Source organism: Thermobia domestica, chromosome 10, assembly GCF_964235325.1.
Source record: "Thermobia domestica chromosome 10, izTheDome1.hap1.1, whole genome shotgun sequence".
NCBI classification, from domain to species: domain Eukaryota; kingdom Metazoa; phylum Arthropoda; class Insecta; order Zygentoma; family Lepismatidae; genus Thermobia; species Thermobia domestica.
This window is the reverse complement of record NC_137463.1, coordinates 184176647-184190685: the sequence shown is the minus strand read 5'-3', so window position 1 is coordinate 184190685 and position 14039 is coordinate 184176647. Positions and strand designations below refer to the sequence as shown.

Here is a 14039-nt window from a genome sequence, read left to right as displayed (position 1 = left end):
GATTAAGAAGTGCATGTGCACATATGCATTCGCATGGATGAAACGCACATTTATATAACCCGTGCTAAAGCCGCTATGGGCACATGTGCGTTTGCGTAGATGAAGCACACGCACATAACCCGTGATTAAGAAGTGCACGTGCACATGTGCATTAGCATGGATGTAAAACGCATTAATATAACACGTGCGTAAGCCGTTATGTGCATAAGTGCATTTGCGTGGATGAGGCACACGTACATAACCAGTGATTAAGAAGTGCATGTGCACAAGTGCATTAGCATGGATGAAGCACACATTTATATAACACTGCTTAAGCCGCTATGTGCACATGTGCGTTTGCTTAGATGAAGCACACGCACATAACCCGTGATTAAGAAGTGCATGTGCAAATATGCATTCGCATGGATGAAACGAACATTTATATAACCCGTCCTTAAGCCGTTATATGCACATGTGCATTTGTATAGATGAGGCATACGTAGATAACCCGTGATTAAGAAGTGCACGTGCACATGTGCATTATCATGGATGAAGCACAGATGTGTATATCACGTGCTTAAGCCGTTATATGCACATATGCAGTTGTGTGGATGATGCACACGCACATAACCCGTGATTGAGAAGTGCATGTGCACATGTGCATTAGCATGGATGAAACACACATTTATATAACCCGTGCATAAGCCGTGATATGCACATGTGCATTTGCGTAGATGAAGCGCACGCACATAACATGTGACTAAGTTATGTATGTGCACATGTTCACTTGCATGGATGAAGCACACATTTATATAACCCGTGTTTAAGCCGTTTCGTGCATATGTGCATTTCCGTAGAATAGGCACACGTACATAACCAGTGGTTAAGAAGTGCACGTGCACATGTGCACTAGCATGGATGAAAAACGCATTTATATAACCCGTCATTAAGCCGTTATATGCACATGTGCATTTGCATAGATGAGGCACACGTACATAACCCGTGATTAAGAAGTGCACGTGCACATGTGCATTATCATGGATGAAGCTCAGATTTGTATATCTCGTGCTTAAGCCGTTATGTGCACATATGCAGTTGTGTGGATGATGCACACGCACATAATCCGTGATTAAGAAGTGCATGTGCACATGTGCATTAGCATGGATGAAGCACACATTTATATAACCTGTGCTTAAGCCGTTATGTACACATGTGCATTTGCGTGGATGCAGTACACATTTATATAACCCGTGCTTAAGCCGTTGTGTGCACATGTGCATTTGCACAGCTACTGCACATGTGTATGACACATTCGTAATACCGTGCAAGTGTATTTAGTTTCATTCTGCTAATATTTACATTAAATATGGCTATAGTATTTTTAATTGAAAGTTCAATTTTTTAAAAATTATTATATTACTCATTCTAAATAAACAATATAATGTAACCTGCATTTTTCGAAGGCTTAAGTACATTGGAATAAATATTCAATCAGATAAATCGACACGCTATAAATAGGCTCTCTCAGTAGCATAAAAAATGTGCAGTGTTCGCTTTGATGTAATAAATGACGTGAGAACCGAATAGACATGTGTCTGATTATATACATACAAAAAGATATGTAAATATAATAATCTTAATAAGATTATTATTGTTTGGAAGTAAAATATTATTTTTCTCTATTAGTTATTAATTTAATTTTTATTTCGAATCACGCATGCGCACTGGTTGGAGCTGTGTATTAGCCATGCACGGCGCGCTTATTTGTGTGGTCGGGTACGAGCTGTGGTGTGGTGGTGTTTGTCCAATGTTGTTGAAGGCGAAGAATTCAACATTATATTATAATCAGGTGAGTGATGAACTTAATTTTACTGTAATTTGTAAAATTTAATAAAGCACCCGTTTAAATAATAAAACTGGTGTTAATGTTGCCGTATACACATGCATCCTGTTCTTCTCAAGCAGTATTTATTAGTTGACATTTTATGTTTTTGGAGGGGACATTGAAGCTATAGATATACATTGAAGGCACTGTCATGATTTGCATCTCTTTAAAGAAAGATCTGCAAGAGTCATTATCACGTAGTCCTTTTAACATGAAATAAATTATGCATACATAACCCTACATTTGAAAGGAGGTAGTGTTCCAACGGCAGAACCTCCGAGATAATTTACAATCAAATCAAGGTATGCTAGTATCATTACCAAATCCAGAATGGGAATTAGGGGTAATAGTTAAAATAGGGAAGGTTCTAGATTACTGGTCCCCCATATAGATTAGTAGCTGGGTAGGTTTCTTTCTGTACTAAGTTTATGCATTTAACTTATACAGTATTGCCGAGCGAGCGTTAGCGAGTGAAGGCGGGTTAGAACCCCGCAGGGCACGTTGTTTTCTGTCTTTATTACTGCTCAATGGGAAGGGACCAGTAATCAAGAACCTTGCCGTTAAAATAGAACCTGATCGTATGCATGTATTTTTCTTGAGCCATCTTTTAAGAAAGGTATAAAGGCATTACTCGAGCAAACGGTTCTATGAAATTTACACGCATTTATTGCATTTTCCGGTTTCTTTTTGCAGAACATGCACTAAATGAGGAGCTAATGCATAAACTACGAACCAACTTGTCTAGGTGGCCACTAAAAAGCACGAATGCTATCTAACCGAATCAGGGCAGGAGCGCAGCAGGAGGCCCGAGCGGATCAAAGGGGTGCGTTCGTAGGGAGCAGGCGGGTCAGCAACAAGGGCATACGCATAAACGAGGATAGTGAAAACATACATTAAATATCTGCAATAATTTTTACCTTCAAAAGCACTTATATAATAGTAGTAATTCTTAATTTCAAAATGGCTTCACTGCTTTCCCGCGTACAAATGGTCTGCTGCGAGGAGAAATTCGTATGCTCTGAATTTTTACTTTTCTACACTTACCATGATGCTTGAAAAACTATAATACGACGCTCTTTATCACACGTATCGACGCTCTCTAATCGTATGCTTACATTATATCTATCGCAGTCGTCCATTGCTAACACGAACGGAACTTTCCCGCAGTTTATTTTCACCTTCTTCGCATTCTTGTATTCTTCCGCTTCAGTAAATAGTTACATGTAGAATACGTTCACTACCATTGAAAATGTATTTCAATATGATATCCACTGACAGAAATTACTTATATTTACACTCTGCTTCTTTTACGAAAAGTGTTTCACATCGTATTTTACCTATAAATTTTGTTTTCGGTAGAACCGCCTGCTCGAGTGAACCCATACAAGCATTTTTTTGAAGACCTTACTGCAACATGCAATATTTAAAAAGGATATCTGAATATAGATCGAATTGATTCAGGATATAGCTTAAGGGCAACTCTTTACTGTAGGTCTCACATGTAACATCTCCACTGTGACTTACTTCACAAAAGATAACTCTGCGAGGCAGGGTTGGTTTAAACCAGCTGGTTTTTCAGAAAAAAAAAAATGGTTTAAACAAGAAAGAAAAAAAAAAAGAAAAATGTTTAAATCGTGTGAACTTTATGGTGACGTTTCCACATATCAAACCATCCGCATTACGTTTATCTACTTTTCACCTTTTAATCGAGGGGTCCCGTGTTCAATTCTCGGTCCATCTTTCAGGTGTAAAGCAAGTAGCAATTCGAGGTGTCTCTTTAAGCGAAAGTCTTCTCCGTGATAACGTTGGTATTTCATAAGGAATTTAAGCCTAAACATACGAAATGAAACCAAGTTATATATTTCTACTTGTTTTATAAAGAAGCCAAGGCTGCTTAAACATATTGATAGAAATTGGCAAAATTTATCAACTGCCTACGTAGCTTCCAACATCAGCTTGGATTTCACTTTGTTTTAATTTTATTGAATATCTATATACCCAATTTTTAATTTAATACCTCAGTTTTAGCCTAGTGATTATGATATGTTGACCTTCAAATTTTACACACAAATACATTTAAATAACAGGATTTTCCCAATGGAGTTTCCCGATTTATATATATAATTCTGTATAATGTTTTTACTTGTGTAACTGTTTGTCTTTTAGTCCTTCTGAAATGACTCTTGACTAGGGATGGCCACAAAGTTCCGGTTCCAGAACCGGTTCTTAGGAACCGGTTTCAGACTTGGATCCGAAAGCCCCCAAAGACCCGTAAAGGAGCCACAAATTTCACCTTCAAAACACTGCAAAGAGGACCATGCGCTTGTGCTCTCCCCGCCCAAACTCTCTTGTGCCCCCAGAAAACAATTTTGGTCCACCAGTCTTTTTTTTTTTTATTTTGGTCCACCAGTGTTTTTTGTTTTTATTTTGGTCCACCAGTGAGTGTTTAGCCAAATGAGTTGGCCAATTTGCCTGTTTAACCATTAAGTTTGCCAGTTACCCAGTTAATTTAGCTAAATGAGACAAGCGGCCGCCACCTGGGTGCCTGCCTGTCGCTTCCACCATTTCATCTAGCACACTGTTCACAGCCTTCCAGCAGCTCGTGTTTAGTGTAGGGATCGTCACAAAGTTTCGGTTCCAGACCTGGATCCGAAAACCCAGTTCCAGAACCGGTTACAGACCTGGATCCGAAGAACCGGTTCCGGACCTGGATCCGAAAAACCGGTTGTTGAACCGGATCTTCTAGAACCGGATCCGTTCAGACCCGAAAAACTGTTCCAACAGGAACCGGTTCTGGCCATCCCTACTCTTGACAATTATAGCTATTAACAAGCAAGCTTATGTAAAGATCAGTACAACGTATTTTTATCAAGAGTCCTTCGTGAGTGAGTCGGCAATCACATTTGTGACCAGTTAACCCCGGTTTCGTGTCCAAATGGACAATTTCTCTTGGATGTCTTTGAAGCTAGAACAGCTGGGGGATAGCCCAGTGCCTAGAATAGATAACTTGGTTTCAAATTTTATGCCCGAATGCAATCTCTTTGTCAAACCAAGGACCATGGGAGGGGGACCTCTCATAATTTGTACGTGAGAGATACTGGCGACCATCATTTTTGTATTGGCGAGTGAGTCTGACTTTGAAATTTTGCGCCCTGTTGTCTGTTATGCTATTGTCATTTTCTCTCTCTCTCTCTCTCTCTCTCTCTCTCTCTCTCTGTAATAATGCACGAAATTTGCACTTCACAAAAAAATCAAAGCTCTGTTCAGTCATGTCTTTAACCCGTTATGTAGATTCTTACAAAAAATAAAGTAGTACGAGAAAAACCACAATCTTATCAAAAAAGAGCTGAGTTTGAATGATTTATGAGTGTTATCTAGTTAGGATATTTTTTCCTTCACTGCTATTAAATTTTTCATAGTCACTTATGAATCTTTGTAAATAGTGAATTGAAAAAATGAAATGAAATCTTTGAGTTTTACGTCCCACGGTTATGCCGGTTAGGCTAAAGGAGACGGTGATAATGAGAGATGAGTAAAATGGTGGAATGAAGAAAGTGGGAGAAAACGGGAGTACCCCGAGAAAACCCACGAGCACGGTGTTTGTCCACCACAAAGCTCACTTGGCGGGGGCTGGGATCGAACCCGGGACCCCAAGCACCAGAGGTGAACGCTCTACCACTGAGCCACCGCGCCTCCCAAATAGTGAATTTGTTTTGAGAACACACAAAATTTAAATTTGAGCATATTACAAATGTGATTTGACGCGAAATAACTGTGTAGTAATATGTAAGAAAGATATGGTAAAAATTGAAGTGTTTTCTTTCATAATACTTTCATTTTCTTAAATGTGGGAAACTAGGTCGTATCTACATACTATAATTTTTCCGCTATTTTTGGAAACTAATAGGAAGTTTTTAATTATGTATACGACAAACGCCATGAGATATTTATTATTTGTCCACACGGGCCAGTTAATTTATATATATTAGTATGGCGCTAAATACGTTGTACAACTGTTAGGTGTTACACTACCGAAAACGTGAGAAAATTAACTTTAAGGATCCATGGCTCCAGTACTATGGGACCAATCGTGGTCGGGTCAAAGCGTCACATAGGAACTAGTATGTGTCCTATCCAAATATCCACGTTTCAGAATCGTGCGGCATTTGCGCATCAATTTCTGTAGAGGCAGTTGATTAGTACTTCAAATTTCCGGAGCATTTCCGAAATGCCTCTCTAAGCTTTAATGCGCAAATGCCGCACGATTCTGAAACATGGATATTTGAATAAGGCACACACTAGTTCCTAAGTGATGTTATGCAGGGCTCCCAGCTGTCCTCTTTTTCCTATTTTTTCTTATTTGTTTGGAAATGTGTGTATATTTGTCCTATATTTTAATCTTCTCCTATATTTCCTATATTTTTAGTGATTGCATTATTAAAAATACAAGCCAAAGACAGTTCCAGTGATGATTTAAGTTGCTACATATTAGCAATATGCTAAATAAGTCATAGCATTTTTTAAGGGACAAGTCACTAATCCTCACTATTACTTTTTTTTTAAAAAATTTGCTCTTTACTATCCTCCTCTGTTCATTTTTTTTTTTTCTGTTTCCTATGTGCTTATTCTTCCTCAATGAAGCTTAGCTGAGGAACCTTACCGTGCTCCAGACTCTTGTAACGCAAGCTGTGTTAGCATTTTCTTTCAGCAGTGTGTGCAGCAGTATTGTTTCGGCATTAAGGTGTGTTGGTATTCACCAACATATCCCAACGTCTTCCAATATTGCTGTACATAATATGCAAGGTCCACACGCGTCCTGGAAACCCTGGAAATAAAAGTGTTTCGTAAAAACGTCCTGAAAAGGTCACGGAAAACGTCCTGACGAGAACTTTCTGGAACTTCAAGATTTCCATTGAAAGTCAATGAAAATCCTCAATGTTGTTAGAAGCTCTGTTGTATCTTTTCTAGAGCACAAAGGTGAAAAATCCAGGAGTCTGAAATAGTTACCTATAATGAGCAACCAAGACAATATTACGTGAGTAGACATTTATAGACTTTATAACATTTCAGAAAATAAATTGTTTTCACAGAAATTAGTTATGTAGCGCTCCCTAGCAGAATGCTCCCGATTTTTGGTGACTGAATTTGATCTAACTTTGACCTAAGTTTTCCGGAGATACATAGATTATCTCCACTTTATAGGTTCAGATTCGCGTACATCCTGTATGAGATTTACCATTGTTATTTTTTTTTTCCTACTAGATAGCACCATTAATACTCCTCATTGTGAATATAAACAACTAAAAGTAGTACTGATGGCACAGTCCGTCAATCTTCTATTTCAGTGTTCTAACTTATTAAATTAAAAAAAAAAAAAAAAAAAATTCGTCGCTTTGCATGAGTAAGGTTGTGAATTTACGAAATACATATTTTTCTGAAGTCATGGCAATTGTATTAATTTGAAAGGGATGTTTGTATGATACTTTTTATATTGCTACTCTCACTATTTCATTGTAATAATAGAATATTGAGTGTCTGTTATTTATCTTATTGTGCTCTGAAATTAAACTTCACTTTTATATTGACTGTTCGCTTCTATATTCATGTGTAAGACAAAAACTTGACATTTACAACATTGGTGCTGAATACTAAATTGTCGTAAGAGTTGACATTTTGAAGTTATTAAATACGTTTCATCCGTATGCATGTTTTTTTCTATAAGTTAAATTGTGTAAAAAGTTTTCAACAACTAAGAATGTATGTGTATATTGACTATGTATATGTATAATTTTATCAAATTTGCAGAATTAAGACACATTCAAAAAGTCACACATTAAAGAATTATCTTCTTTAGCGATCATGGGAACTCGGATAGTACTACATTCCTCCACATGCTCTATGAAGTAAAAACAGTGGAGTTGGCAAAAAATGTAATGCATTTCCTAGGTTGGTTTCTTCAGCAAACAAACGAAAGTAACATTGAAAAAAAAAAAAACTACCAATAACATTGATTGTTTAAAAGTAAGATGTATTAATCTATCCAAATTGGATCCTAGTTTTCATCAGATTTGCTGATTTATTTTTGCCACCACATTTCACATCATATAAAAAATATGTAACCTTGGCAGATAACTTAATCACAAGAAATAATTTATGGTGATTATTTGCTCTAACATTAACTAAATATTGAAAAATATTATTTATATGCATGAAATTTTTTCGCTGCATTAACACAGCACAATCGATACAATGTTACTTTCAGTTTCAAATGTTGGCGAGTGGTGGAAAAACTCCAAAACAACTAGCACAGAATATTCTTCGTCGTGTCGTGGTGGATGAAGTTGCTGAGCTGTATAGCCTCACAGGAAAGTCGGGAATAAATTGTGTGAGGAAGCTGTCGTTTGTGGAGACACAAACCTACAAGTTTATTGTTGGTAAGATTTTTTTGTGCATTTTGTTTTTTTTTTTAATCGTGATCGCATTGTCTTCAATGCTTGATAGTTTATAGGGTGTTTATTGGGAAAGGGCAATAATTAGGTTGTGCTCAAGCATGTCCAGAACAAGAAGTCCATATAAACTTTGTTTCAGGGATATTACTATATGAATTTGGTACATGTGGACAAGGAAATGTGTACATTGGAGCTACGTTGAAACAGTTTCATTAATTTTATGTTCCCGCTGTTATTTACCAACACTGTACACCTTTTCTTTCAACCACCCATACAGTAGCCCAAGGGTGTTAGAACAGGTGCCTAGGTGGCCATTAGACTAGCCCAAAACATCCAATCCAACGACTAGTATTTTGCGTGAAGGCACTGGGTGATAGTCGAGTGAAAACGGTTCACCGTCCATTTGGTATCACATGATGCGTAGAAAGAATACTATCCTCCAAATACGGAGGGAAAGTATTTTGCAAAAGATGAAGGTATGGTGCACTGTCAACACGAAAGTTCCATCTGGTAACTGTTCGCATGAAGCATGTTGGTTTTCCGCGGACCATTGGTGCCAATTATGAGTAGTGTTAATCCTGTAGTATCCTCCTCAGTCCTCTTTACATTAGTTACCATTCTCGTGTCTTATAGTATCACAGTACGCATTTCAACATAATTGCAGTGTACCCTTGTCACCATGCATTAAACTTCATGTAGTGATATATCTGAAACAAAGGTTTAAAACGTATATGTTTATGTAAACTTGATTGTTGTAGTCGACAAATCTGACCGCCTCTCAAATTATTGACCTTTCCTCCTGAAGCACCCTGTATATTGTTTCTTTTTGAGTAACAAATTGTTCTTTGATATAAAATATACTGTTTTGCAATAGAATGTAAGTTGAGTGTTTGTAGTAACACAGACCCCACCAAAAACAAAACAAACAGAAGAAAAGTGAGATGAGTACAGTTATGTTTAATTATTTCAATAAGTGAGGAATTTTTAATTTGATAGGTTCTTTTTCTGGCGTTAGTAGAAGCCATAAAATTCTACTATATTTACTCAATTATACCGCTGAATTGTTCCAAATTTTATTACCTTAAAACAATGATTCTCATTATAAACAATAATTTTGAAAGGCATGTGAAACATGGCCGTTGGTTCAATTCCAGATCACACAAAATATTTCCAATCCTCTCCCCACATTATTTAAACTTGTAAGACGAAAATATCATACGTCGTATATGCTTTGTAATGGCTGCACTTTTTTATTTACTTAAAAAGTCACTGACAATTGCTGCAAATGATAAAAATGTCAATTAGATTGAGAGGGGAGTCATTGGTGTGGTGAGTGACTCACTGCTGGGAATGACAATTTCAGTAATCTTCAATACAGAGAGGCAGTGGGAGGGGGGGAAAATCGGAGCATAAACTTCTCTGTATGCTGTATGCGAAATAGTTTTTCTTTATCTGTTCCGTATAAAAATTGCGTGAAGTATTATACTCTCGTAAATACAGCAAATATCTCATTACCAAGGTATCATTCAGACGGAAAAGGATTGCATACCAAAATTGTTGTTAGGGTTTCTCTTTCTCACTTTTGATGTTCTTATTTTAGGATTTAAGTTTACTAATGAATGTATAATTTCATATATATCAACATAGTCATATGTACATTTTTTTCTAGCATCTGCAAAGAAATTATATCCTGAGTGTTCGGAGGAGCAAATCAGGGAAGCGATAAGTGATTGGCTGCACCACGCCAAAACAAGGAGGTCACGAAGGTACGTATCACCTCTGATGTTTGGTTTTCATGTATTCGTAAGCCTTTATTTTAATATTTACATGCAATTTTGCAGCAGTTTTCAAAATAAGAACGGTTAACAAGTGGTCTCCAAGCTTTAAATTGTCACTATAATCTACATCAGAAGTCGGCAACAGGGCGGACATTTTTGCATACTTGGGACCTAGCGGGCAAGGAGGTGCGGAACTGTGCTTTTACCTTGAAATATGTGCGAGTAGCTAACGGAGTATAAAATGTGTTTGCTCTCGTAGGTAATTTATAAGCAGAAAAAAAACCTTTGACGCAGTCATTCTTTCAACTTTATTCTCTATAATTTATACGCACCTATTCTCAACGTGTATATTAACGCTCTCCAGCGGCGTTCTCATTTTCAAAGGGGACACTAGAACAAAACTGGGCGATTCGGGGGTGTTTGAGATTTCATGATCTTTAAGACTTTTTTCTTATTCTGCGAGAACGATTATGTATTTTACAAACTATTAGAAATTTGTAGACTTATATGACACAAACAAACTTTTTCTTTTTTTTTTAAAGGTTAATATCGACGGAAAAGAGAGGAACATTTCATTTTTTTTTTTCGTCTTGTACAGTGTTCAATATAAATATCGCAACTCGACTACAGTTTTAAGATTTTATCTTATGCAATACATTTGAAATCAATGTTCTGCAGGTTGCTGCATAATCAATCTAACCTTAAACTAACGCCTGATAGGCAGGTAACCAGCGAAATATTGATTTCAAATGCATAAATTAAAGTATTGTACTACTATAGAGTTGCGATATTTATGTGGAACACTGTACCACCTGATGATAAAAAGAAATTGACTCATTGATAGTAAAAGAAATGTTTCTTAAGAATCTTACTAGTATTGTTTAAATTCAAAATGTACATTATATTAGTTGAAAAAAAGAAGAAACCTTTACGTCAGGATTGCAACGCTGAGTTAGGAAGGAGGATAATCCGATGTCCCGTCATTGCACTATTCGATTTACAGGCACGCAGACAGAGAATATGGATTTTGCCGATCGCTTATCTAGGATATAGGATCTTTTTTTCTTACACAAATTTGCCACTGTGTTTTTGCATATTTTGGGTTAAATTTTAAGCAGTACTTAGTCTTCCAGTGTCTCAGTATCTAGTAACATGACTTGAAATATGAATATCTAAAAAAATTTATTAATAATGCCATTGTACTTGATAGCAATAAGATTTATAAATTTGTTTCACTGTGAGTCATATAAGTCAGGGGCGCACTGACAGGAAGTCCGTCGGATCTGAACCCCTATAACGTTTAATTTGTATGAAAATGAATATAATTTCAAGGGCAGGTACGTAACTTATTTGCATTTCATACTCTAAACCATCCTCGGCCGCTCGCAGAGAGGAATACAGAGTGCACTACTGTATATACTTCTGCCTATCTTGCATAACGTGGTAGAGATCAGCCAGTTATATACAATTGATAATATGGAAAAGGCAACGTTTTTATTGGTTGTTCATGCCACAAAAATAAATCTTTTTCATCTTGCTTGCTTCTCTGAATATTGTTTCTTACTTTCAACCCACTTCCCGTAGCTTAGGTAACATAAAACTTCCATTTGTGCTAGATTTTTCTTCGTTATGCGTTGCCTCACAGCTTTCGTCTTCATTTTGAACTTTTCAGAAGGCATTCGAAGTGTAGTGTTTCGATCATCCGTGAACATTCACCTCAATTTCTCTACCAAATTCACTTCTCATAGTTCTTACTGCATCCAGTCTTGAGTTTATTCTCATCCTTCACTGTCCGTACGAATGAGCACGGGGTGAACAAGCATGCTCATACATTTACTCCTGTTGTAATAACTCAGTTTTACGTGTACTTAAACCCACACTTGTCAATGTCATTCAAGGTCAGTGCATTTAGTACCATTTACTCATGAGATGTTCTACCAGTGTTTTCAACACACGTTTGCACAGGATTGCCACCTGTCGATAAAAAGCCAGCCTCGTTTTCAAATTGCTAATTTAAATACTCTTACTGGAATTGATTCAATACCCTAAGAAATCTTATTTCAGAGATGCTGATGGTGGTGATTTATTGAGCTTAAATGGTAGTCTTTAGCTTTGTTTCTGGAGAAAATGGTATGGCATGTATAATTTGGATGGACCATATTTAAATTCTTAATCTCAAACTATGCTAAGAATATGACTGTGATTTAGTTTAAATAGATTGATTTAGTGTCTGCACTTACTGTATTACTTTTAAAACTTCTCTTTACAGGATGCAGAGGACTGAGGCCAAGGATTTATCGGAGAAAGTAAATTAAAAGAAAGAAAAAAAAACTACAACCATCTTGTAGATTACTTTTTATATTTAATAAGAAATAAATGTATAGATATATATATAATCAGTTGTTATCAATGTTGTAATACCTACTATTTCCATAAAATTACAGCGGAGTTGCACCAAGTTACGGTTAATAGAATATATAAACATTTTTGCACTTGGATTTTGTTTAAAATCTAGTTTCACTTGTGATTGAGTTGAGGCCACTTTGCTTTATCAAGCATATATTTTAAATCTGAAATAGCTCCATGATGGCTTTTGATGAAATCATACTATGTAAAAGCTATGTTGACAAATCAAGCACTGTATTAAAAGAAAAAAATATATATGCAAACCACAACTGTTTATAAGTTCAGAACCTAATTATTCAGACAAGTATGAGTTTTTTCTTTCTTAATATTTTCAGTATCATATATAGGGGTCGGAAGTTAAAGATAGTTTTTCCCAAGTGCCCGAAGGTAAGAGGAACACCATAATATATGTTAATTTCGGGTCATTTTAGGCCAGAAAATGCTTAGTTTTAAGTCATATTTGGCTTATTGGTCCCCATTTCCCTTTAAGTCTTAACAGCTGGTTTTGGTACTTGACCTTTTTTCAACTACAGTTTTGCTGCCCATTCTCAATTAGAAACTCTTAAACATAGTTTTCTGTAATAATCTCTGACAATAGGAACCCTTGAATGACTGGAGCAGGTATAGTAGGTATGACCAGACAGTAGATGCTTGTGAGGATTGTCCTCCAAGTAGTTCAAAATGAACAGCAGAAACAGGGCGACGAAAATGCAAATTTGCAATTTTTTTTTCTGTTCAACATATCACCAGAATTGTGTATTATTTAAATATTATACACATTAAGTGTATCATTATTGATTTTATCATATTTTAAGTATTTTTTTCCAAATTTAGGTCATTTTCTTAATATGTTTAGGCTTTTTAAAAATTTTTTTAGGTAAGGTCTTCAACTTCCAGGCCCTAATGGTACGATACCCAATATGCTGCATAGCAAAATGAAAAGTCTATAATGATATATGTGTAGGAAGAAAGAAAAATATTGTCTAAATGCTCGTGACAGTGGTTTGTTAATATATACGCTACTGATAAACAAAGTTTCGTCAGAGTACCATATTGTCTCGTCTTCAGGTGACGAGAATATGCTGTAGCTGCCTTTTGAGGGGGGGGGGGATTGGAATATAGAACTTTGGGATTACTGACCTGGAACGTTAATGGTGCGGTAGAGTAGTGCACGAGTCAGTAATTTTGGGTAAGTATATAATTGCTTTTTCGTTACATGTAACTCTGTTACTTTTCAAGAAGACGTTTACAATGTTGTATTTGAACTGCGTAAGGCACCAAATATATAAACTCCTTTTTTTTCGTTGTATCTCTAATATGCTTTTACATCACCTCTACACTACGAGGAAATCACCTGTGTCCTACATGAAAATCCTCTCGGTACTGCGTGTAAATCAAATGTGCGGAAGGTGTAAATCACTTGTGCAGGACGTGTGCATGATAGGTATTGCGCATCCGAAGATGTTGAATAGAACCTGTGACGCTTATGTGCATCACATGTACAGGCGTACATTTATACAGATGATGCACATGTTGCATCCG

At 36.4% G+C, this 14039-nt stretch overlaps 1 protein-coding gene across 1 annotated transcript; it reads left to right on the top strand.

Moving 5' to 3' along the window:
- The first annotated feature begins 1136 nt into the window (after positions 1-1136).
- On the top strand, positions 1137-12506 carry LOC145662869 (uncharacterized). Its single transcript, XM_081728823.1, has 4 exons — positions 1137-1828; positions 8127-8298; positions 9983-10079; positions 12361-12506. Exons 1-4 carry the CDS (start codon positions 1697-1699, stop codon positions 12404-12406), a joined length of 447 nt encoding a protein of 148 aa, XP_081584949.1. The 5' UTR covers positions 1137-1696; the 3' UTR covers positions 12407-12506.
- The last annotated feature ends 1533 nt before the right edge of the window (positions 12507-14039 follow it).

Coding starts and splice junctions, on each gene's coding strand:
- LOC145662869 (XM_081728823.1), top strand. CDS start 1,697: ATGCGCACTGGTTGGAGCTGTGTATTAGCCATGCACGGCGCGCTTATT. Junction 1,829..8,126: donor CAACATTATATTATAATCAG/GTGAGTGATGAA, acceptor TGTTACTTTCAG/TTTCAAATGTTGGCGAGTGG. Junction 10,080..12,360: donor AAAACAAGGAGGTCACGAAG/GTACGTATCACC, acceptor TTCTCTTTACAG/GATGCAGAGGACTGAGGCCA.